General features: G+C 37.5%; 1 protein-coding gene across 2 annotated transcripts in view; it reads left to right on the forward strand.

Annotated features, from left to right (window-relative positions):
• The first annotated feature begins 565 nt into the window (after nucleotides 1-565).
• The window catches only part of TBC1D23 (TBC1 domain family member 23), a 70,198-nt gene continuing 47,224 nt past the window's right edge, over nucleotides 566-23,539 (forward strand). For both annotated transcript variants that reach the window (XM_004378138.1, XM_004378137.2), the window contains exon 1: nucleotides 566-815. In XM_004378138.1, the coding sequence (XP_004378195.1) occupies nucleotides 763-815 (53 nt within the window). In that variant the 5' untranslated portion in view covers nucleotides 566-762. The remainder of the gene's footprint in view (nucleotides 816-23,539) is intronic.

The following is a 23,539-nucleotide window of genomic DNA, read 5'->3' on the forward strand; positions in this document are numbered from 1 at the left end:
CTGCTCTATAGGGTTTCCTTTGCTGTCATCTTTATGAAAGCAGATCACCAGGCCTTTCTTCCACCGTGCTGTTGGGTGAGTTCAAACCACCAACCTTCGGGTTAGATGAGCACAAACTCTTTGTCACAAAGTAACTTTAACTTGATTTATAACTTTTAAATATTTAGACAAAGTATGTGGGCCTCCAGTTATAATTCTGTCACGGCCCCACAAGTGGGGGTGGGCCTGCCCTTTCCTAACACCCCTTTCCTCAAACCCGGTTATAGTAAGAAAATACTGAAATGTGGGTTCTCCTCCCACGTCCACCTTCTCTGTAAACTGCTACCTCCCTTCCTCTCTCCTCTAGTTAGTACTGTCAATTCTGAGTTTGCTAAATTCCATGCCTAGTTGGAATGAAGACGCCAACCAGACACCAAGAAGCCAAGCTCGGGACACACAGAGTCGCCCTAGTCAAAACGAGTCTGCGGCGAGCAGGTGCTCCCCCACCAAGCTCCGCCCACTCCGCCCGGCCCGGCCCCATAGCGTACTGGGATATATAGTCTTTGGAAGGGCAGCTGCCTCCACCAAGACTCCTCCCACAAGCATCCGATGCTGTCTTTCGCCCTCGGGCGTCGTGACGTGGCACTCCTCCCGTCCCTTGCCTCCTCCCTATTTTTTTTCCTTTCTTGAGACGCCCAGTCCCGGACTTCCGGGGTCCTTTTACGACACCCAGGTCTCAGAGTTGGTCCGCTTTTCGGCAAAGTGACGTGGACGTCAACAGCAATGGCGGCAGGAGAAGAGGTCCCACCGCTGCTAACGTCGAGCGGTGACAGCTGGTGAGTGAAAGCCTGGGGCTGATTCCCACTGCCCTTGTGTCCTTCCTTTCTTCTCGTCCCCCCGTCCGTCCCAGAGACACCGGCAGACGCTGGCTTGGAACGGGAAGACTCGTCCTCGGCGAAGGGCCGGCGCCCTGCCCCGCCTCCTCCGCCGCCTCTGTGCTGCCCAAGGGTCTGGGGCCGGAATGGTAAAGTAGACGGGCGTCGTCCAGCATTCCCGCCTTGTCCACCTTTCTTCTAAATATACGGAGACGGTGCTTTCAGGGCGGGGTTGGGGCGGAGTCCCTGACCCTGGGAGTTGGAGTAGGCTGGTTAGGAAGAAAGTTTCTTAAATAGAATCGGAGGCGCTGGAATACCATTTGAAGGAAACACCGTTTGAAATTACCACAGTGACCTTTGCCTGAGGGTTCAGAGATTGAGAGGTACGCTCTGGGAGGATCTCTCCCACATAGTTTAGATATTTCTTTTCCTGGTTTTTAATCTCTTGTTTTGCGTTCCAACAGTTCGCACCATGCGTCTCTTTGACACAAGTCTTTTCCTTCTTAATACTTTTCTGACATCTCGATTTTCACAGCTTTGGATGCGATTGTACAGTGCTCTTGCTGCTCCCAAGCCTTTTTATGCTTACCTGGTTTATACTCAGGGTTGCGGAGGAGGACTTAGAACAGTTTTTTTTTTTTGGTAGACTTTAGTTCCCCAGTGTAGTTAGTCTTTGGGAAAAGCTCCAACTTTTGAAATAATTGGACTTCACAATACACTTCCAGTGACTCCACCATTAAAAAATGGAACCTTTACAGGCTTGTGGAATTTTTACAATGAATCTTAAGTGTATTGACCAACTGTATAAGTTTTCGATTTGCTTGTTCATCATATCATATGATACAGCTCACTGGCAGTCTGTTTACCTAAAAATAATACAGGACATTTGTGGATACCGACTTTAATCCCTGAGAAGAAACTGGAAGTCGTTGAAAGGGATGTCGTAATTGAGAAGTTCAACTCCAAATTAGCAGACATTAAACATCACCTTAGTGCATGTCCTCTCTAAGGTGTAGGAGGAAGACTTAAGGTGACCTTTGCCTGAGGGTTCAGAGGTTGAGAGGTACACCCAGGGAGGATTCTAAATGTGGATTCTTTCCTCAATTTGCATGTATTGGAATTGGGGAGCTGTGATAAATACACTCATTAACCAGGTAAAATTGATCCAGTTCTTTGAGGTGTGAATCAAAGTGTTGTGGGAGTCATTAGATCAATTGGAAAGTGTCCTGGAGGCAGTGATATTTGAATTAGGTCTTGAAGAATGAGTAAGATTGAGACCAGCACTGTCCAGTAGAAATATAACATGAGCCACATTTGAAATTTAAAATTTGCTGGTAGCTACATTAAAAACTAAAAAGAAACAGGTGGAATTAATTTTAATTATTTTCTCTAATACTTCCAGAGTATCAATGCAACGTATCATATGTTTTAAAAAACTATTAATTAGATGAGATAATTTTACTTTTTTTTTGTACCAAGTCTTCAAAATCTGATGTGTATTTTACATTTACTCTACATCTCAATTTGGTCTAGCCATATATCAGATGCTAAATAGACCCATGGCTAGTGACTAACATGTTGGATAGTGCAGGATCAGATTAAGAGATAGGAAGGCCTCTGAATGCAGGAACAGCATAAGCAAGGACCTAGGCAAGAAAAGCATTGTTTTATTTGGAGAGTAATGACTAAAACTGCATGGCTGAAGAGAAGTTGCAGACAAATAACTCTGGGAAAACAGTATAAAATTTTTTAACTCATTAAAAAAGGACCCTTTTGAAATCAGTGACCAAGACATCGCAAAACTTTTCAGAAAGTGACTTAATTGGTTATAATATGAAGTTTACTGTTTCAGAAGGGCAAATTGTATCGTAAACTCACTGCAATGAGCTGACGTATCAAGTGTCACGAGGGGAGATGTTTCTAGACTTAAGTTAGTGTCTTTGGGAAGTTCTTAGGTTGGGAGCATTGTGAGCATCTGTCTAGTTCACAGGAGCAAGGGACATGGTGTGAATGGTTGTTAGAGGTAGAATTTGTTCTCTTCTAAGTTTGCTGTGTCTTTGGTGTGACTTTCTATTTTTGTTCTTTGTAACTTTTCATGAGTGGAGGAAACCTGAGTTGTTTTGCTATGATTTCTACTCTCCTTTCATCCTTTTCTAAAATCTCTCCTTTTTCTCCCCTCAACTCCCGTACCCATCTCGCAGAAGTGAATTGGAATAGAGAGCCAGGAAAGACCTTGGGATTGGGAGCCGTAGATAGGTCCAGTAAAGCCTCTGCTTCTAGAGTGCTTGGTGAATGGGTTGTTACAGAATGAGGAGGCTTTACTCTTTAAAAAAAAGTGCTAATATGTTTTTATTTTAACTTTTTTCAAATGGAAAATTTTCAAAATGCATGATTCATCTCACTGCCTAACCTAAACTCCTAATGACTTAGGATCATTCCATTTGCAAACATAAGTGTACTAAAATAAAACTAGGTCATTGTCCTCAAGGAACTTATGGTCTAGTTAGTAGGCACATTTAAGAACAATAATTATTGTTATGCTGCTGTAGGGTGAGTGTTGTAGTGTTAATAGCCTCACACAGCCGTCCCTTTTTGAGATTGTATCTGTCTCACTTATTTATTTACTAGATTTCAGTGATGTTGTAGATCCGTGCTTCTCAGAGTTTAAATGTGCATTGGAATTACCTGGGGAACTGTTAAAATGCAGTTTCAGATTCAGTAGATCTAGAATAGAATCTGAGATTCTGTATTTCTGACTAGCTTTGAGGTGATCCAATGCTTCTGGTTCATGAACCACACTTTGGTTAGCAAGGTTCTAGATGATGTATATCTCAGAATGAGTTGGTCATAAGACTTACATTGTACATTATCATATCATATGTTATATTGTGTATATTGTATCACCTAAAACACTATACTGAAATTTATCTGTGTGACTTGTCATTGCCCTTTTTAGATAGTGAGCTTTTCAAGGGCAGCAGGTGATAAGTGGCTCAGTAAATGTTTGTTCAATAAATGTATGCATGCATGAATACAGGCTTGTAAAATCATGTACAATAGCATACCAAACTGTCATTTTGTATAAATTTCCTGACTCTGCTGTTTTTATGAGCCATGTAATTGTCTGCCTGTGCAGTAATGTTCACTCTTTGTGGAAAGTTATGGTGATCAGAAACTGCCCCAGCTTTCAAGCTTTCTGGGGCTTCAGCCTTTTGAGCTCAGTGGATGTAGTGAAATCCTTGTAAAACTGTTCGGTTAGTTTGAAATGATTTAAATTTAATTTAAACTTTGAAAATCCAGGTTTGTAGAATCAAACAATGTTACATTTCAAAGATTGGTAACTACTGTTCTTCATATTGAAGAAGTCAGTCTTGGATTTGAACATAAATCCTCATTGTCGGGAGCTTTCTTATGTAAAATAATTCCTAAAGATCCGAAGGCATAATTTCAGCAGGTTTTTTTTTTTTTTTTTTTTGTATAGACATTAATTACACAATTGTTGGTATTCTGAGCTTGCCTAGTTTAAAATTTTTACACAGTATTGACTTTTAATTCATAATTCTAATTTATTGTTAGACTTTAAAATGGTTACTAAGCTTTTCTTAGAATTGTGAAAGTATCAGTTCCATAAAGAAACTTCTATTGTTGTTAATTTGAGATGTGAATAGGAATTGTTTGCAGAATAATAGGTTCTTCTTTTTCAAAATTTTGTGCACTTTGTAAATAGTACTTCCCATTTCATAATCTCAAAGTTAAAATATGAGGCAAGATTTAAAATGTCACTTCAGGAGAAGGAGTAGATGATTGCAATTTCAGACATAATTAATCGATAAAGAAATATATGTAATAATATGAAAGAGAAAGAAACCCATTGTTTAAGAAGAATATGGACAGCTTGCAGGACTGAGAAGGCTAGATATTGCTTTAGAGAAAATGAACTTTATTCTTTTGAGCTAGGGAGTAAATGACAGCTGTTTGATTTTATAAACTAAAATTAGAAGGCAGGAAAGATCAGAAATGAAGACGACTTATTTTGTTTATACTATATAGCAATGTCTTTATTATAATTCAGATTTTACACCTTCTAGAGGTAATTCCTAAAGAATAATAATTCACTTCAAGGATTTTGTTTCTTGTAGATGTTTTAATAGCCAGACACTAAATTAGTAATTATTTTTTGCATTCTCTAAAGAAATATATTTCAATGAATTTATTTCCAACTGTTTGTACAGGCAGTCCCTGGATTACGAGTGTCCATTTTACGGACGACTCATACGTAGAACGGACTGCCATCCAGCCTATTATATTAAAAATTTGAGTTAAATAAATGGTTCATAATCACAAATGCACGCACTACTTTGTGATACTCATGAAAACATTGTGTGGTTTAACAGTGTTTCTTAAGTATTTTATATGCATAGAAAGGTAAAATATATACAATATACTTAGATAAACATCTGACTAACTGATGCTAAATAAGAACTGTATGTACTTTTTCCAGCTTACCTACAAATTCAGTTTAAAGATAGACTTGGAAACAGATCTTGCTCGTAACCCGGGGACTGCTCTGTACTCACTGCAGAGAGGGGACAAGTCTGTTTTCTGTGTAAGAATACTGAGGCAATCCCAGGTCATTGTGGAGCACCCAGTTAAGCATATTACATTACACAACCAGTTTATGCGTAGGGGTCTTCTGAACACAGTTGATAAAACATGCTTGGCAAATCATTTCTGCTGCATAATGCTGAAATGTGGATTCTAGTTGGTATAAACCAAAGACAGCCCCCTTTCTCATTATCAAAAAGTAAAATGGTTAAGAGTGATAGTTGAACAATATGATGAACGTAATTAATGTCGCTGAACTGCTGATGTGAAGATTGTTGAAATGACAAATGTTGTGTTACCTGTATGTAGGTAATGCACGCATAAACCTCATAGGACCATACAATGCAAATTGTGAACCCTAATGTAAACTATAAGGAGCCCTGGTGGCGCAATGGTTAAGCTCTTGGCTGCTAACCGAAAAGTTGGTGGTTCAGACTCAGTCAGTAGCTCCTCGGGAGAAAAGACCAGGCAGTCTGCTCCCATAAAGGTTTATACCCTAGCAAATCCTATGGGGCAGTTCTACTGTCCTAAGTGGAAAACGACTGGATGGCACACAACAATAGCAGTGTAAACTATGGACTTTGTTGTTGTTGTTATTGTTGTTAGGTGCCAGTGAGTTGGTTCGGACTCATAGCAACCCTGTGTACCACAGAACAGAACATTGCCCGGTCCTGCGCCATGCTCACAGTCGTTCTTACGCTTGAGCCCATTGTTGCAGCCACTGTGTCAATCCATCTCATTGAGGGTCTTCCTCTTTTTCACTGACCCTGTACGTTACCAAGCATGATGTCCTTCTCCAGGGACTGATCACTCCTGACAACATGTCCAAAGTATGCAAGATGTAGTTTTGTCATCCTTGCTTCTAAGGAGCATTCTGGTTGTACTTTTTCCAAGACAGATTTGTTCGTTCTTTTGGCAGTCCACGGTATATTCAGTATTCTTTGACAACACCACAATTCAAAGGTGTCGATTCTTCTTTAGTCTTCCTTATTCATTTTCCAGCTTTCGCATGCATATGATGCGACTGAAAATACCGTAGCGTGGCTCAGGCACACTTTAGTATTCAAGGTGGCATCTTTGCTTTTCAACACTTTAAAGAGGTCTTTTGCGGCAGATTTTCCCAATGCAGTGCGTCTTTTGATTTCTTGACTGCTGTTTGCATGGGTGTTGATTGTGGATCTAAGTAAAATGAAATCCTTGACAATTTCAATCTTTTCTCCGTTTATCATGATGTTGCTTATTGGTCCAGTTTTGAGGATTTTTGTTTTCTTTATGTTGAAGTGTAATCCATACTGAAGGCTGTGGTCTTTGATCTTCACCACTAAGTACTTCAAGTCCTCTTCACTTTCAGCAAGCAAGGTTGTGTCATCTGCATAACGCAGGTTGTTAATGAGTCTTCCGCCAATCCTGATGCCCCGTTCTTTTGCATATAGTCCAGCTTCTGGATTATTTGCTCAGCATGCAGATTGAGTAGGTATGGTGAAAGGATACAACTCTGATGCACACCTTTCCTGACTTTAAACCATGCAGTATCCCCTTGTTCTGTTTGAACAACTGCCTGCTGATCTATGTACAGGTTCCTCATGAGCACAATTAAGTGTTCTGGAATTCCCATTCTTTGCAAGTGTTATCCATAATTTGTTATGATTCACACAGTTGAATGCCTTTGCATAGACAATAAAACACAGGTAAACATCTTTCTGGTATTCTCTACTTTCAGCCAGGATCCATCTGACATCGACGGTGATATCCCTGGTTCCACGTCCTCTTCTGAATCCGGCCTGAATTTCTGGAAGTTTCCTGTTGATACACTGCTGCAGCCGCTTTTGAATTATCTTCAGTAAAATTTTACTTGCATGTGATATTAATGATATTGTTCATTAAATTCCACGTTTGATTGGATCACCTTTCTTGGGAATAGGCATAAATATGGATCTCCTGCGGTCAGTTGGCCAGGTAGCTGTCTTCCAAATTTCTTGGCATAGACGAGTGAGCACTTCCAGCACTGCATCCATTTGTTGAAACATCTCACTTGATACTCTGTCAATTCCTGGAGACTTGGTTTTCACCAATGCCTTCAGTGCAGCTTGGACTTCTTCCTTCAGTACCATCGGTTCCTGATGATATGCTACCTTTTGAAATGGTTGAATGTCTACCAGTTCTTTTTGGCATAGTGACTCTGTGTATTCCTTCCATCTTCTTTTGATGCTTCCTGCATTGTTTAATATTTTTTCCATAGAATCCTTCACTGTTGCCACTTGAGGCTTGAATTTTTTCTTCAGTTCTTTCAGCTTGAGAAATGCTGAGCACGTTTTTCCCTTTTGGTTTCCTATTTCCAACTCTTTGCGCATGTCATTATAATAATTTACTTTGTCTTCTTGAGCTGCCCTTTGAAATCTTCAGTTCTTTTACTTTATGATTTTGTCCTTTTGCTTTAGCTATTTGATGTTCAAGAGCAAGTTTCAGAGTCTCTTCTGATATCCATTTTGGTCTTTTCTTTCTTTTTAATGACCTCTGGCTTGCTTCATGTATGATGTCCTTGATGTCATTCCACAGCTCATCTGGTCTTCAGTTATTAATGTTCAATGCATCAAATCTATTCTTGAGATGGTCTCTAAATTCAGGTGGGATATACTCAGGGTCGTACTTTGGCTCTTATGGCGTTCTAATTTTCTTCAGCTTCAACTTGAACTTGCATATGAGCAATTGATAGTCTGTTCTGCTGTTAGCCCCTGGCCTTTTTCTGACTGATGATACTGAGCTTTTCCATCCTTTCCACAGATGTAGTTGATTTGATTCCTGTGTATTCCATCTGGAATACACATGTGTAGTCGCTGTTTATGTTGGTAAAAAAAAGGTATTTGCAATGAAGAAGTCGTTGGTCTTGAAAAATTCTATCATGCGATCTCCAGCATTCTTTGTCACCAAGGCAATATTTTCCAGCTACTGATCCTTGTTCGTTTCCGACTTTCACAGTCCAATCACCAGTGATTATCAATGCATCCTGATTGCATGTTCAATCAATTTCAGACTGCAGAAGCTGGTAAAAATCTTCAGTTTCTTCATCTCTGGCCTTAGTGGTTGGTGAATAAATTTGAATAATAGTTGTATTAACTGGTCTTCCTTGTAAGCATATGGATATTATCCTATCACTTACAGCATTATACTTCAGGATAGATCTTGAAATGTTCTTTTTGACGATGAATGCAACGCCATTCCTCTTCAAGTTGTCATTCCCAGCGTAGTAGACCATATGATTGTCTGATTCAGAATGGCCAATACCAGCCCATTTCAGCTCACTAATGCCTAGGATATCGATGTTTGTGAGTTCCATTTCATTTTTGACAATTTCCAATTTTCCTAGATTCATACTTTGTACATTCTGCGTTCCAGTTATTAATGGATGTTTGCAGCTGTTTCTTCTCATTTTGAGTTGTGCCACATCAGCAAATGAAGGTCCTGAAAGCTTGACTCCATCCACGTCATTAAGGTCAACTCTACTTTGAGGAGGCGGTTCTTTCTTTCCCAGTTGTCTTTTGAGTACCTTCCAAGCTGGGGGGCTCATCTTTTGGCACTATATCAGACAGTGTTTTGCTGCTATTCATAAGGTTTTCACTGGCTAATTCTTTTCAGAAGTAGACTGCCGGGTCCTTCTTCCTAGTCTGTCTTAGTCTGGAAGCTCAGCTGAAACCTGTCCACCATGGGTGACCCTACTGGTATCTGAATACTGGTGGCGTAGCTTCCAGCATCACAGCAACATGCGAGCCCCCACAGTGTAACAAACTGACAGACATGTAACCTATGGACTTTAGTTAATAATAATATGTCAGTATTGGTTTATCAGTTGTAACAGATGTGCACAGGAATGCAAGATGTTAATAATAGGGGAAACTCAATAAGGCTAGCATTATTCCAAAAAACACAAAATAATAAATGCTGGAGAGGTTGTGGAGAGACTGGAACAGTTATATGCTGTTCTTGGGAATGTAAAATGGTACAACCACTTTAGAAATTGATTTAGCACTTCCTTAAAAAGCTAGAAATAGAAGTACCATACAATCCAGCTATCCCGCTCCTTGGAATATATCCTACAGAAATAAGAGCCGTCACACAAATAGATATATGCACACCCATATTCATTCATATTCATTGCAGCACTGTTCACAATAGCAAAAAGATGGAAACAAGCTATGTGCCCATCAGCGGACAAATGGATAAACAAATTATGGTATAGCCACACAGTGGAATATTATGCAACAATAAAGAACAACAATGAAGCTGTGAAACATCTTATAACATGGAGGAATCTGGAGGACATTATGCTGAGTGAATTTAGTCAGAAGGACAAATATCGTTTAAGACCACTATTATAAGAACTCAAGAAAAGATTTAAACACAGAAGAAGACATTCTTTTGATGGTTACTAGGATGGGGAGGGAGGGTAGGGGTTATTTACTAACTAGATAGTAAATAAGAATTATCTTAGGTGAAGGGAAGGACAGCACCCACTGCAAGGGAAGTTAGCACAACTGGACTAAACTAAAGCTAAGAAGTTTCCTGAATATAATCAAACACTTCAAAGGACAGAGTAGCAGGAGTAGGAGTCTGGGGACCATGCTTTCAGGGAACATCTAGGTCAATTGGCATAACAAAGCTTATTAAGAAAATGTTCTGCATTCTACTTTGGTGAGTAGCGTCTGGGGTCTTAAAAGCTTGCAAGCGGCCACGTAAGATGCATCAATTTGTCCCAACCGCCTGGAGTAAAGGAGAATGAAGAACACCAAAGACACAAGGAAAGTGGTAGCCCAAGAGACAGAAAGGGCCACATAAACCAGAGACTTCATCAGAATGAGACCAGAAGAACTAGATTGTGCCTGGCTACCACCAATGGACTGCCCTGACAGGAAACAAAACAGAGAGTCCCTGATGGAGCAGGAGAAAGGTGGGCTGCAGAACTCAAATTCTAGTAAAAAGACCAGACTTAATGGTCTGACTGAGACTGGAGGAACCCTGAAAAGTATGGCCCCAGGATTCTCTATCAGCCCAGATCTAAAACAATTTCCGAGGCCAACTCTTCAGACAGGGATTGGACTGGACTGTGGGACATAAAATGATGCTTGTGAGGAGTGTGCTTCTTAGCTCAAGTAGGTACATGAGACTAAATGGGCAGCTCCTGTCCAGAGGTGAGATGAGAAGGCAGAAAGGGTCACGAGCTGGTTGAATGGACACGGGGAATCCGGTAGCAAGGAGGAGTGTGCTGTCACAGTATGGGGAGAGCAGTTAGGGTCACATAACAATGTATGTATAAATTTTTGTATGGGAGACTAACTTGAAATGTAAACTTTCACTTAAACTACAACAATAAACAAAAGAAAAGTTTTATTGGAACACACACACAAAAAAAAAATAGGGAGGAGGGGAGTATATGAGAACTCTACTTTCTGTACAGTTTTTCTGTAAACCTAAAACTCCTCTAAAAAAAGTAAAGTCTATTAATAATTAAATATTAAGAAATAAAAAAAGGCAAAATAGAGTTTAGCAAAGCATTCATAGTTAATTTTGCAAACTTTGACTATATACTGATTATATTCAAGCTGCTATTTAGTGTTTAGAGAGGAAAATTTTTGAAATAGATTTAAAACAGGAGCTATGCATGATTGTGCTTTGCTTGGGCACTTTTAATTTTTCCATCATTTTATCTCTAATAGACTGTATACGATCAAATTAAGGGATACGATGTAAAGATTTCTTCTGAAAATAAAAACATTAGTGTTTTTGGAAATTATGTGCTCTCACACAGTAGAACAGGATTATACACCTTGAAAAGAGTGCAAAAAGTGACTTATTTAGTTGTTGAGAATTACAAATGGAAAGCACATCAGTTCCTCCTGTTAGGCTCATAAGATCAAGTTGTTTCTTGAGAATATGAAAGAGCAGCAAATTAAGAGCCAATTAAAGGAAAAGCTAGTTCCTGAAATTTAATGTATACTTGCTTTTAAGGGTTTGTCTGATTTTTTGACCCAAACTAAGAAAATCACTAATTAAATCATTTATTTCAAGTCTTCATCCTTTTTCTGGATGGTTAAAGTTTTTTTCTTAACCTTAAGCTGATACAGCATTTCATAGCTGAGTGTAGTGTATGCTTCTTTTCCTTATTTTAAAGCAGTTGTGACATAAAAGTCATTGTTATGGTGGTATTTAATTATTTTAGCATGGAAATATAAGAAAATACTATGTGTTTGCAGAATGCTTAACTCTTTATATAATGTTTATTTCATCCGTCTCTTTTGTACCTTACAGCAGAGTGGTTAGAAAGGGAGGTTATGGATTATTGTTATTGCTTCATTAGAGATGAGAGGACAGGCTTAAAGCGGTCAGGTGACAAACCCAGTTAGTGAAAGATCTGGTACTTAAACTCATGTCTCCTTACTCTAAGCCCTGTGCTCTTTCCAAAATTGACTGCATGTATGTTATATTTCATATAATGGACACCCGGAGAGAACCCATATAAAATATGCTAATTGTATTGTGAACATATGCTTTGAGAGACACAGTATTTAGAGATGTGCATTGTTGAACATATGTGTGTATTTGTTATCTGTGACACTTGTAAGGGTATAAGGATATGTATTCCAATACACAGCCAGTTTATGAGTAGGTGTCTTGTAAACCTATTTGATAAAATATGCTTGGCAAATCATACCACATCATCTCTTTTGTACTTAAATAAGGGGACAATTTATGATTGATATGGCGGGATATGATTCAGAGCACTATATACTGTAGCTTTATACCTTGTTGTTTTCATAATATGTTCTTATATGCCTTGTCAAAAATCATTTAAATAAATTAGTTTTTTAACCTTCCGATACAGTATGGTGAGATAATTTCCTAATATACATTAAGTTACATGTATTTATATAATTATTACATATTGTATATAAATATATGTAAGTACCGTATCAGGTAATATATTATACCATATCTATGTACTGTACATGGTATACATTAAAATTACAGTTTATTTTATTAGCAGTAGTTAAAAACATAAAGCAGCTACACAGTTTTATTAATTTTATCAGCTCAGTAATTTTTGTGTTATTTTTATTCAGTGATGTTGTAGAAATAAGAAGCTTGCTTTTAGAATAATTCCCATGTGGTTATTTTCCTCTTTGAAGAGTTCCTAGCCTTTGTTTTCAGGTATAAAAGTGACACATAGAAGGGTGTATTCATTTCTTATAGGTGTGTAGTTGAATACCAGAAATTCTTGAGCTTTATTTTGCAAATTCCATTTCGATGTTTAACCAGGGACTTGTAAGTAAATGAGATCCTCTTTTTAATCAAATAAATCATCATTGATGGTTGGAATCCAGGTTAAAAAAATAAACCCAGTATTTACTTTTTGCCAAACTAAGATCCCCCTTGAAAAGAATTGCCCAAATGTTGCGAAGTACTGTCACCTAATTTGCAATAGTTGTTCCTTTATTTTTCAAAATCATGGTTTCAAGAAAAGGAGTATTGGTGATAGTTCTTTTCTCACTACACTTTGGATAAAGTGAAAATTTGTGATAGAAATGATGTCTCTTTCTGACTTTTTCTTAGGCAGAGGATACACACTATTTTCAGTTACCAAATAAACTACTGCTTTGGTGGGGAAAAAAAGCAGACATATTTCTTCGTGCGTTAAAAGTGCTGGAATGTCACCTCACATATATGGAAAAGAACAGTGGTTAGGGACTTTTAATTTTGAGAAAGCATGGAAGAGGAAAGGATTTAGAGCACTCTGTCTGAAGTTACTCATTAGTAGAGAAAATGGTTCTCGCAGCGGAGTAACATTATAGGTAGTCCCCGACTTATGATGGGACTCTCTTCTGATGACCCCTTCGTAAATAGGTTCTAACGTAAGTAGAATGCCTAATTTTTTTTTAGTTTTCATTATTATTGCCTTTTATTATCAGTATCTTAATAAATCCAATCTTTATTTGTCTCTGGGTGTTGGAAACATTTCATATAAACTTACAGATATGTTTTAATACATACATAAAAAATATACAAATCATAAAAATTTACACTGAGGATGAAGAAGAGTTGGATGACGTTGGAATTTTGTCAGTTGTGGTGACAGCTCCACTTGTGGAAGGTTCTGGATCATCTGGATTATCCCTGGGAGTGGGGATGGCATTTCTAGTCAGAAAATTAGTGAGAGTTGTCTGTGTGGTCCTTTTCTTTTTTTCTTCATATATTTTGTGGTAACATCTCACTGCTTCCCGAATCTGCCTGTCTACTTTAGCAAAGTGATCAGCATTTGGGTCCATGTTTCCAAGCAACTGAAGCTCCTGATTTAGTCTAGAAAAACTTCAGCTAATCCTTTCACTGTAAAATCTTTTGACAACTTCTCTCCTTCCTTTTCTTCTTCAGCATTTCTTTCCTTTTCAAAATCCGTTAAGTCCTAATCTGTCAGTTTCCCTTTGTGATCCACATCGGCGATACCAAGTTTTAACTTCAACATTCTTGTCATGTGGACGATTTTCCCACTGATCTCTTCCATCATATTATCCTGATCAAATGTTTGGAGCGTGTTCATATTACTCAGCAATTTTTCCATATTCCTTGCATACATTTGTCTGTAACTTCCTCCCAGGAAGATGCAGTGTTCTAGATACACTGAAGAATGTTATAATTCTTCCAGAAATTGCATAATAATACCATACCTCCATCTGTTGCAGCTATAGCATATGTAGTCCATAGATAGTATGCCTTGAAGGTGACAGTTGCATAGGTTAAATCACAGCTGTAGTATCACTTTCACATCTTTATTTAGATCATCTGTGTGAGGAGGATGTCCTGGGGCATTATCAAGTGGCAGCAGAATCTTGAAAGAAATGCTCTTTTCAAGGCAGTAGGCATGCACTTCTGGGATGAGTCATCCAGGCTTTGGAGTTACCTTTGTGGTAGATCGGCAGTTTATTTTTGTCAATTTAAAAAAAAAATTTTTTATTGTACTTTAGGTAAAGGTTTACAGAACAAATAGTTTCTCATTACGCAGTCAGTACACACATTGTTTTATGACATTGGTTAACAAACCCACAACATGTCAACACTCTCCCTTCTCGACCTTGGAGGACCTTTTTTCTTTTTTGGTGAAAATATAGATAGCCAAAGATACACCATTTCAAAAATTTCTACATGTACAATTCAGTGACTTCTTCCGGTTGTGCTGCTATTCTCTCTATCCTTTTCCAAATTATTGCATCAGCATTATCTTCAGCTCACTGCCCCTTAGGCTTCCCATCAGACCTTTTGAGTTGCTGTTGTCAATTTGATCTCACATAGATAATTCTTTTTTTTTTTTTTGTACTTTAGATAAAGGTTTACAGAAAAAATAGTTTCTCATTAAACAGTTAGTACACATATTGCTCTATGACAATGGTTAACAACCCCATGACATGTCAACACTGTCCCTTCTCAACCTTGGGTTCCCTATTACCAGCTTTCCTGTCCCCTCCTGCCTTCTAGTCCTTGTCCTTGGACTGCTGTGCCTTATTAGTCCTGCTTTGTTTTATGAGGCTGTCCAATCCCCGGCTGAATGGTAAACCTCAGGAGTGACTTTACCACTGAGCTAAAAGGGTGTCCGGGGGCCATATTCTCGGGGTTTCTCCAGTCTCTGTCAGGCCAGTAAACCTGGTCTTTTTTTGTGTGTTAGAATTTTGTTCTACATCCTTCTCCAGCTGTGTCTAGGACCCTCTGTTATGATCCTGGTCAGAGCAGTCAATGGTGGTAGCTGGGCACCACCTAGCTGTACTGGACTCAGTCTGATGGAGGCCTTGGTAGCTGTGGTCCATTAGTCCTTTGGACTAATCCTTTCCTTGTATCCTGTTCTCCTCATTCTCCCTTGCTCCCGAAGGGGTGAGACAGTGGAGTATCTTATCTTAGATGGCTGCTCACAGGCTTTTAAGACCCCAGATGCTACTCACCAAGGTAGAATGCAGAACATTGTCTCTCTGAACTGTGTTATGCCAGTTGAGCTAGATGTTCCCCGAGACCATGGTCCCCACAGCCCTCCACCCAGCAATTCGGTCTCTCAGTGAGTTATTTTTGTCAGTGTTTTTGAATGCTAGGGGATTTGCAGAATGGTAAACAAGAAAAGATTGACAGAGACTGGAGAAACCCTGAGAATATGGCTCCTGGACACCCTTTTAACTCAGTACTGAAGTCACTTCTGAGGTTCACCCTTCAGCCAAAGGTTAGACAGGTCTGTAGAGCCAGCAATAACACATGAGTGACATGCTTCATAGTTCAGTCACGTATACGAGTCTAATGGGCACACCAGCCCCAAAGCAAAGACGAGAAGGCAGGAGGCGACAGGAAAACTCTACAAATGGAAACAGGGAACCTGGGGTGGAGAAGGGGAGGGTGTTAACACATTGCGGGGTTGGCAACCAATTGTTGTCACAAAACAATTTGTGTATTAACTGTTTAATGAGAAACTAATTCGCTCTGTAAACTTTCACCTAAATCACACAATTAAAAAAAAAAAAGTTTTAAATCCAGCAACATTTCCTCCAAGCAGCAGTGTTGTTCTGTCTTTAAATGCCTTGAAACCAGGCGTTGACTTCGCCTCTTTGTGGAAACAGACAGTTGAAAGTGCAGTTCATCATAACTCAGATACGTTGTAAGTTGGGAAATACCTGTACATATGTTGTTAACTTATGAGAAACTTTTTTTTTTTTTTTTTTGCCTTGTTTATGTTTTTACTTAGGCAACATATCCTGAGTTTTTTCGTAGCAGAGTAAGGGGCATTATCAGTACCATTGGTGCAATTTGATCTACATGGATTATATATTTAAAAAAAGTCTTTGAGAAGATTTAAAGCATCTGTTCCATTTGTAGTTAATTTTAGTAGTTTACAGAGCAACACTTCTGTGATCTCTGTCTCCTTTGCCTAACTGCACAGTTCTGAAATACTGTAGATATCAAGTTCATCTGGCTTGTCAAGTTAAGAGAGCTAGATTTAGCACCTTCTTTACTTGGCACAAGAACCTGGTTAAAACACAAATTCTGTATTATTTGATAAGGGAATCTCCCAAAGTTGCTTCTTGGATCTGATCCTAATACAAAGTTTCATTAATTTTTCAAGCTAGTGAATGGGGCTTTTTTTCACCCTTGGCCTACAAATATACTTGTTAAAATGCTTGTAATAAGCATGTCTAATTCTGACAAAAATCCAGATAACATTAAGATTTCACATCTATCGAATTGTGCTCTCATGGACTGTAAGGTGTCAAGGGCATTTCTAAATGTGCCATCATAGTATTTGTTGAAATAATTAGGAAGTTTTGATGGCTTGAGATTGGTATATAAAAATAACAAGTTGTATAGTACATATCGTGGTCATTAAGCTCCATCTATATCTGTTGTACAAGTTACCCTAACAAATTGTCTTATTTCCATTTCTACCAAATGTCACAAAAATATTCAGGAACTAATTAAGGAGTTTAGATGGTAGTAATTTGTAACCAGTGTGCTAACAACATCAGCCAAATAACTTCAGACAAAGCTTTGGTGCTGACATCTCATGACCTGGGCATTAAGAAATACCTGGAAATGTGGCATCACAGAGTTAGCCACGAAACCGCAACTCGACATGTGCAACTTGCTACTGCTTACTCACCGTCACATACTTTGCTGTACTTACAACTAGCTAACCAGTCATTTTATACTTTTAAATAGTCAGAGGCTTGTGCCTGGATACGATATATACATGGACTGTCAGTTTAATCAGTGCTCATAGGGGTTCACTAAATCAATCTGGATGAACTGTACCCCAGAAAGAGCCACTCCCACCTCTGGTGAACAGGGTTTAGATCATTGGGCTTGCTAGAACCCTGGAATACCCAGTTAAAATGTAGCTACATGTTAAGTAGCTTTTTGCTCATTGCTGGATCCCCAGTGCCTCGAACAATGGCCAGCATATAGTAGGTGCTCAGTATATATTTATTGAAGGCTTGAATAAAAGAAGGAAAGAATTCAGAGCACAGTGTAGAGAGGTAGAGGAGAATTGCTGGAAACCGAAGGAGAATGTTTTAAGGAGAGAGTCAAACTTTGCAAAGTATGTAAAGAGGATGACAACTGAGAAAGATGACTGATGACTTCTGGGAGCAGTTTTAAGAGTGGTGGAGGTTTTGGAGTGAATTGGGGAGAGTAAGTGGAGATGAGTGGAGAGTACTGTTTTCAGGGAGTTGAAATGTAAAGGGAAGGAGAGATGACGTTTTTGAAGGGGAGTAGGTCACATCTAGGACCTTTTGAATAAAAGTAAATTTGTAAATATTTGGGGAAAGGAGAGTAATAACCACAGGCTATATCGTTCTTCATATTTCTGAACGCTAGTGAAGCTGTTAGTGAAGATTTCTGAGTCTTTTATCTCTTGGCTGTGTTGAATACTGCTAACAGACTTAGGTTTGAACAGTATTCCATGCAGTAGAAATAACTTATTTAAGATGTTTACGTAACAAGCTTTGGGCTTTTATTTATTTCCCAACAATGCAGTTTTTTGTATTTTTATAAAACAGTGCAGTAATATATTTTATATGTTAGACCCTGACTGCTTTAAAACACAAAATTAATTAGTTATTTTTAAAATTTGCTATTTTTTCTGTAGTTTCTCTGTACTCTGTGTTTAGGTTCAGGGTAATTACATGCATTCTAGGTCCTAAGTTGTCTTTTTGAACTAGTTCAATCTTCCATTTTTTAAAAAATAATTCCAAAATGATTAGATTTAAAGAAATTTGAAAATAAGTGAAGTTAATTTAATAGGCTGAGAGGCTTCATAAATTTTAAAACATTTTTCCAAATCCGGAAAACATTGTACTGTATTAACTGTGTTAGAAATCTGTCTCAGGATACTCGGGCACAGAGTGCTATTTGAAGTTGAATAGACTATAGAAAATCATACAAGCTACTTAATAAGTTGCTGGGAATGTTTGCTAATTGCTTACTTCTGTGACTACTTCATAATTTCATATAAAAGCCTTCTTTTTTTTTTGAAAAAAATTATTGCGTGCTTATACATTTATTCTTCACTAAATGAAGAGTGACCTAGTATTCTTACCCCAAACCAAACCCATTGCCATCAAGTAGATTCCGACTTACAGTGACCTTATAGGACAGAGTAGAACTACCCCATAGGGTTTCCAAGGCTGTAATCTTTATGGAAGCAGACTGCCACATCTTTTTCCCACAGTATTCCTACATTCCTGTTTTATAATTTTACCTTTTCCATATTTTACTTTTGTTTCTTCTCATTTGTCTCAAGATTGCTGTGTTTGCCTCATGTGTACCCAAGAATGGTTCGTGTGAACAGCAACTCACTCTGACACTGTTCTCCTTTGGAAAAGTATGAAGGCTTCCATGCCTGTGGAATCTTATGTAGAAGGAGAAACTTGGAAAGGATAGATTCAGGCAAAGTTTAGTCATTAAGATACAATGAAATCAAAGAGGAGTGGAAGGGATATTCTGGCAGAACAGAAGATATCCATGCACTGTATCAATATTTTGTCACGTCTTGATTAGATGATATCTGGTACTATCCCATTTTACCAGTGAAGAAACTGAGTTTTTATCCTAGGTCACATAGCTGTTAGTGTATGAAGTCCAATGTCAAGTTTTTCTAACTTTTTTATACCATTTTCTCTATACCATGTTGTCTTTAAACCTTTACATCCTTAGTTCCTTGGTTCTCTCGCTGTTGAGCTGCCATAACCACTGTTTGGAAGCCTGTTCCTTTCCCTCAATCTAGTTAAATGTACTGCTGTCAACTTGAGGAATTAAAGAGGCAAGGTGAGCCCTTGTCCCCTTATTAACCTAGGGTGTGAGTGGAACACTCCCGCTTACAAGGTATGAGTGTCGCAATCTTTCCACATCCTCGTCAGTACTTGTTATTATCTTTTTTATTATAGCTGCTGAAATGGTAAATGAGATTTGATACAGTAGCTTCCTCTTAAATCCCTAAAGTAGAGAGTCCCTAAATTTTATCTGATGAAGAGTTACATTTTTATAACATCTTTATTGAGATATAATTCATACACTATAAGATTCACTCAAAGTATACAGTTCAGTGGTTTTAGTATATTCACAGAGTTGTACAACCATCACCAGGATCTAAGTTTAGAATATTTTCTTCACCCCAAACAGAAACCCCATACCATTAGCAATCACTTTCCATACTCCCTTGCCTCAAGCCCTGGCAACCACTAATCTACTTTCTGTCTCCATAGATTTGCCGATTCTGGAAATTTCATATAAGTGGAATCATACAATATTACAGCATTTGTATCTGGCTTCTCTCACTTAGCATAATGCTTTCAGTGTTCATCCATGCTATAGCACGTATCAGTACCTCATTCCTTTTTATTGGTGAATACTCCACTGTTTGAATATATCACATTTTGTTTATTCAGTCATCACTTGAGGTATTTGTCTTGTTTCTACATTTTGGCTATAATGAATAATACTGTACGTTCATGTACAAGTGTTTGTGTGGATGTATGCTTTTACATACAGGGTATATACCTAGGAGTGGGTTTGCTGGATCATATGGTAATTCTGGTGGTGCAGTGATTAAGAGTTTGGCTGCTAACCAAAAGGTCAGCAGTTTGAATTTACCAGCCGCTCCTCAGAAACCCTATGGGGCAGTTCTACTCTGTCCTGTAGGGTTGCTATGAGTCAGAATTGACTTGACAGCAAGAGGTTTGACTTGGTTTGGTTGGTATGGTATTTCTGGGTTTAACATTTTGAGAAACTGCCAAACTGATTTCCCAAGTGGCTACACCATTTTACACTCCCACTAGCAATGTATGAGCGTTCCAATCTTTCCACATCCTTGTCAATACTTGTTGTTATCTGTCTTTTTAATTATAGCTATACTAGTGGGTGTGAAGCCGTGTCTCACTATGGCTTAGAGTTGCATTTCCCCAGTAGCTAATGATGTTGAGCATCTTTTCAGGTGCTTGTTGATGTGGTTGTTTCTAATGGTGACACTTGAACATACTGGCTCAGAAGAAAGAGCCAATGGTGGAAGAGAGGTGGAAGATAAGAGAGAGGGGATAATTGAATCCATCCACGAGGAACCTGGGGAGGACATCCCCTCCCCAAAATTACTGTTCTTCCATACTGAATGATAGAACCAAATATTTTTACATATTTTAACTTCCTTACAAGTATAGCATATAAGTAAACCTTTATAAAAGAAGACAGTTTGTTGTCAACTATGAGTTGAACTTGTTTATCCTGTTTGAACCTTAAGTACTCAGTATAGGAGGACACACTATATAAAGTAGTACATATGCTATATTGTTCTTACTAATTATGTAAAGTATTGTTTGTTAAGTAGTAGTTACTTAATACTTTTAATTAGAGATGTTTGAGATGAAAATTCTTATCACTCTTAATTTCTTCTTGCAAGTTTACTATATTTGCTCATTTCAGAAAATACAGATAATAAAAAAAAGACAAGAAATTAAAACGTCTTTGTAAGCATATCACTAGAAATAAACTTTTTTTTTAACACCCTTTCCATTGTGTGTGGGAAAGGATGGGTGGAGATAATGTTTTTTTTTTTAAACATATAGGTATGTACAATTTAAACCATTTTTATTAAATATATGTTGTGAATATCATAAACACCTTTCTGTGTCATTAATTGTTCTTCAGCATTTTTAATCGTTACCTAGTATTTAAATCACTTCCTTATTTTAGGACAGTTAACGTGGTTTGTAGTTTTTCTTAGTTACAAGGATCACTGCCTTGAACATCCCTGTAGCTGAATCTTTTTACTCGTTCTCAATTATTGCTGGGTGAAAGGATATAAATGTTTAAAAGGAATCCATAAATTTAAATATTGTTTAAATTATTCAAGAAATACATTCAAATGTAATCTGTTATACTCAAACTTATTGACTGATGCTATGTGGGAGATGAAAAGTCTCCTTCCTATCTCATTTCCCTGATGTAACCACCTTTAATGATTTTGGTTTTTATTCTGATGGATACTACCATAACTGTAAATAATATTTGTTGCCTCCGTTACTTAACTTATTAATAGTAGATAATTTTATTGATTATTGAATAAAATCTTAAAGGAATTTGTTTTAAAGAGAAGGGGGAAAAGAGTAATGTAAAGAAAATTTAGAAAATACCCAAATGCCACACAGTAGAGGAATGGCCCAATCAACTATACAGCCATTAAAAATCATATTTTGTTAACACTATTGAATGATTCAGAGAAAGGTCCATGATTTAAAAAATATATATAAATACTACTGAAACTGGATGAGTACTGGCGGTGCAATGGTTAAGTGCTTGCCTGCTAACTGAAAGGTCAGCATTTCAAACCCATCAGCAGCTCTGTGGGAGAAAAGACCTGGTGATCTGCTCCCGTAAAGATTATAGCCTAAGAAACCCTATGGGGCAGTTCTACTCTGTCCTGTAGGATCACTATGAGTTGGAATTGACTCAATGACACGCAGCAACAACAGTGAAACCTGCAGGGTAAAAAATTATATATTCACTCTCATCCCAGTTTTGTGTGTGTGTGTGTATATCTGAAAAGTAATTCACAGAATGTTAATAGTGGTTATCTCACGGTAGTAAAATTGTGGTTGATTTTTTTTTCCCTTTATACGTTGGCCAAATTCTCTAAAATGATCATGTTATGCTAAGAAAAAAGTCATTTTAAAAACTCAGCTATTGTCAGTACAGTAATAAAATCAATAATGATTATAGTATTCTTGGCTTCCATTTATTGAAGAATTACTATGTGCCAAGCATTGCATTGAGTTCTTTGTGTTCAATAAGTATCAGCTGATCCTATGAGGTAGGTAATATATTTCTGTATTGTTAAACTTGACTAAGTGGCATGTAATGACTGTCGAGTGGGCCAGTTCTCTGATCTGCCTGACTCTAAATCCCAAATTGGTAAACTTTTATGATATATTGATTACAGTTGATTTTTAAGTTCTTCCATAACTTCTTAGGAAGAATAAATAACCAATAAATAATACATATACAAGTATCACACACTTAACCAGTTGAACTACTAATATTTATGTTCAAAATTAAGAGACAGTTGTAATAATGAAAAAGTGGAAGCAGCTCAAATGTCCGTCAAGGTTGAATGGGTAAATAAAATGTGGTATATCCATAAAATAGAATATTATTCAGCAATAAAAAGGAATGCCATACTGATACATACTGCAACATGGATCAATCTTGAAAACATTATACTGAGTGAAAAAAGCCAGACACAAAGGCCGCATATTCCATTTATGTGAAATTTCCAGAATAGGCAATCTGTTGAGACAAAGTAGATCAGTGGTTGCCAGGGGACTGGCAGAAGAGGAAATGGAGTCTGACTGCTAATGGCATGGGCTTTCTTTTTAGGGTAATGAAAATATTCTAAACTTAGATCGTGGTGATGTCTATACAACTCTGAATATACTAAAACCATTAAACTGTACACGTTAAATGAGTGAATTTTATGGTATGTGAATTATATCTCAATAGAGAAGTTATGTACACACACACATACACATATGTATATAGAGAAAAATATATGTAAAACTATTAAGAGACAAACTAAGTCTTGTTTTCAGCTCCTGTTTGGGGATAGAGTGTATACAGTTAAAACAATTTTAATAAATTTTGAAATTATGGGGAAAATAATTTTTAAGAACATAGGGTTGGGAGACAAGACCAAAATTTAGGAAAAAGTTTAATGTATAGTCATTTTTTCCTAGTGGAAGATTTTCTGTAACTTTTTTAGTTTTAGAAACACAACATGTATGATTTAGTTGCTTTAAAAATCATAATTCATTTTTTATTTATTTTTTTATTGTACTTCAGGTGAAGGCTTACAGAACAAATAGTTTCTCATGAAACAGAAGTACACATGTTGTTTTATAACATTGGTTAACAACCCCACAACATATCAACCCTCTAAGTTCTCAACATCTTTTTTTTTTTTTGGTGAAAATACGCATAGCCAAAGATACACCATTTCAAAAATTTCTACATGCATAGTTCAG

This window comes from Trichechus manatus, unplaced genomic scaffold, assembly GCF_000243295.1.
Source record: "Trichechus manatus latirostris isolate Lorelei unplaced genomic scaffold, TriManLat1.0 scaffold00055, whole genome shotgun sequence".
In the NCBI taxonomy this organism is placed as follows: Eukaryota; Metazoa; Chordata; class Mammalia; order Sirenia; family Trichechidae; genus Trichechus; species Trichechus manatus.